Here is a 2,500-nt window from a genome sequence, read left to right on the forward strand (position 1 = left end):
TTGTTTCTCCTGACTGCATGTCTGTGGACTGTGGGAGGAAACCGGAGCACCTGGAGGAAACCCACGCAGACATGGGGAGAACATGCAAAATATGTAATTTGTCTGTTAAACCACACCAGATGAATCCTCCTGTAGATGTTTAATCCTCATTTTAACGTTTAGTTTTTGTGTTTTTTTATTTACAGTCCGATTAAAATCATGAACTTTGATCTTCATCTGAACAAACTTCAGGCCGACTCAAACTACCTGCTCTCTCAGGAGTATGAGGTGATTATACAGCACGTTCCTTCACATCTACTGCGTTTAGCAGAAGCCCTGGTCCTGTGAGTGAGCTGCATCGGAACTCCTCCGGTTTTGTTTTTGCAGGATCTGAAGGAGGTGGGTCGGAACCAGGCGCTGGACACGGCGTTACTGCCCGAGAACCGAGGGAAGAACCGCTACAACAACATCCTGCCATGTACGATTTCAAATCAATCCTGTTATAGCCTCGACTCTGCCCCCCGCGCCCCTGCATCCCTGCACCCCTGTGACCCCGCCCCGGGACCTCAGAGATCACAGGACTGGTGCTACCCCTAATTGGGAAATGTCCTCGTTTTTTTTTCTGTATTTCTTTAACAGTGTTAATAATAAATGTATTATGATTTATCTGAGTGTTTGATCTCTTCGTTCTCTCAGATGATTCGACGCGAGTGAAGCTCTCGTACGTGGATGATGATCCGTGTTCAGACTACATTAACGCCAGCTACGTTCCTGTACGAGACCCTCCATCATACTCACCTCTTTATTCTCTCTCTGATCTGATTAATAACTGATCTGATTCATCATGGAACTATTTTAATACTGAGTTTTATTGATTTATTTCTTTATAATTCTATTGGAGGTAAAACTGTGTTGAGTTGATTTTTGCTGATGGTTCTTTATTTATGTTGAAGGGGAATAACTTTAGGCGGGAGTACATCGCTACCCAGGGGCCTCTGCCCGGCACCAAGGATGATTTTTGGAAGATGGTGTGGGAGCAGAACGTCCACAATATTGTGATGGTGACACAATGTGTGGAGAAAGGAAGGGTAATAATATTATCAATAATAATAATAATAATAATTATTATTATTATTATTATTATAATTATAATAATTATAAAATAATAATAATAATAACAATAATCATGATAATAATAATAATGATAATGATAATAATAATAATAATAAAAATAATATAATAATAATAATAAAATAATAATAATAATAATAATAACAATAATAATGATAATGATAATGATAATAATAATAATAATATTGATAATAATTAAATAATAATAATAATAATAATAATAATATTAATAATAATAATTTTAATAATAATAATAATAATAATAGTAATAGTAATAATAATAACAATAATAATAACAATAATAATGATAATATTGATAATAATAAAAATAATTTTAATAATAATAATATTGATAATAATAATGATATTGATAATAATAATAATAGTGTTGATAATAATAATAATATTAATACTAACTGAATAAAAAGGACCAAGAATCAAAGACTAAACAACAACCAAGACTTTAAGTAAGACAACAAATCTATAAATCTATAAATAATGAGAGCAAGAGTCTGTGAGATGAGACTTAGATGAACTTAGATGGACTTGAGACCAGGACCAGTAGTAAAGTGCTGATATTGTAATGTTATGTTCCAGAATATCTTTATGAGATCCAGACCATGTAAGACTTCAGGAACCAAAGACCTGGACATGACTGTGTGTGTGTGTGTGTGTGTGTGTGTGCGCAGGTTAAATGTGATCACTACTGGCCGTTTGATCAGGACCCGCTGTATTATGGAGATCTGATCGTTCAGATGCTGTCCGAGTCCGTCCTCCCTGAGTGGACCATCCGGGAGTTTAAAATCTGCAGCGTGAGTACCTGAACCGTCTGAGAGTTGGTGGACGTTCAGACTCTTGATTGTGAAGCTGATATTTAGGACGTTTCTGAGGAACATGAGTTTGGATCTTCATGTGTGTTTGTGCAGGAGGATCAGCTGAACTATTCCAGAGTGGTTCGACAGTTCCACTACACCGTGTGGCCTGATCACGGAGTTCCTGAAACCACTCAGTCTCTGGTTCAGTTCGTACGGACGGTGAGGGATTACATCAACAGAACCCTGGGGTCTGGTCCCACCATCGTACACTGCAGGTACCTCCAACCAGAACGGTTCTTCTCCTACTGGTTCTGGTTCTTTTATGATGTTGTTTGGTCTTAATTTTGTTCTGATTACAGTTCTGTTTTAGTGTTCCGTGTTTGTTGTGTGTGTGTGCAGTGCTGGAGTGGGTCGTTCAGGAACCTTTATAGTTCTGGACCGGGTCCTTCAGCAGATGAACGGTAGAGACTGGGTGGATATTTACGGTGCGGTGTTTGATCTGAGGCTCCATCGATCACACATGGTTCAGACCGAGGTCAGATCACACTGATGTGGTTTTGATGTGTATTGAACAA

At 37.8% G+C, this 2,500-nt stretch overlaps 1 protein-coding gene across 1 annotated transcript in view; it reads left to right on the forward strand.

Moving 5' to 3' along the window:
• LOC134319205 (receptor-type tyrosine-protein phosphatase beta-like) overlaps positions 1–2,500 on the forward strand; it is a 36,410-nt gene that overhangs the window by 31,141 nt on the left and 2,769 nt on the right. The window contains exons 26-32 of the mRNA XM_063000247.1: positions 186–267; positions 367–457; positions 676–752; positions 933–1,067; positions 1,800–1,922; positions 2,037–2,200; positions 2,325–2,460. Of these exons, the coding sequence (XP_062856317.1) occupies positions 186–267; positions 367–457; positions 676–752; positions 933–1,067; positions 1,800–1,922; positions 2,037–2,200; positions 2,325–2,460 (808 nt within the window). The remainder of the gene's footprint in view (positions 1–185; positions 268–366; positions 458–675; positions 753–932; positions 1,068–1,799; positions 1,923–2,036; positions 2,201–2,324; positions 2,461–2,500) is intronic.

Source organism: Trichomycterus rosablanca, chromosome 8, assembly GCF_030014385.1.
Source record: "Trichomycterus rosablanca isolate fTriRos1 chromosome 8, fTriRos1.hap1, whole genome shotgun sequence".
In the NCBI taxonomy this organism is placed as follows: Eukaryota; Metazoa; Chordata; class Actinopteri; order Siluriformes; family Trichomycteridae; genus Trichomycterus; species Trichomycterus rosablanca.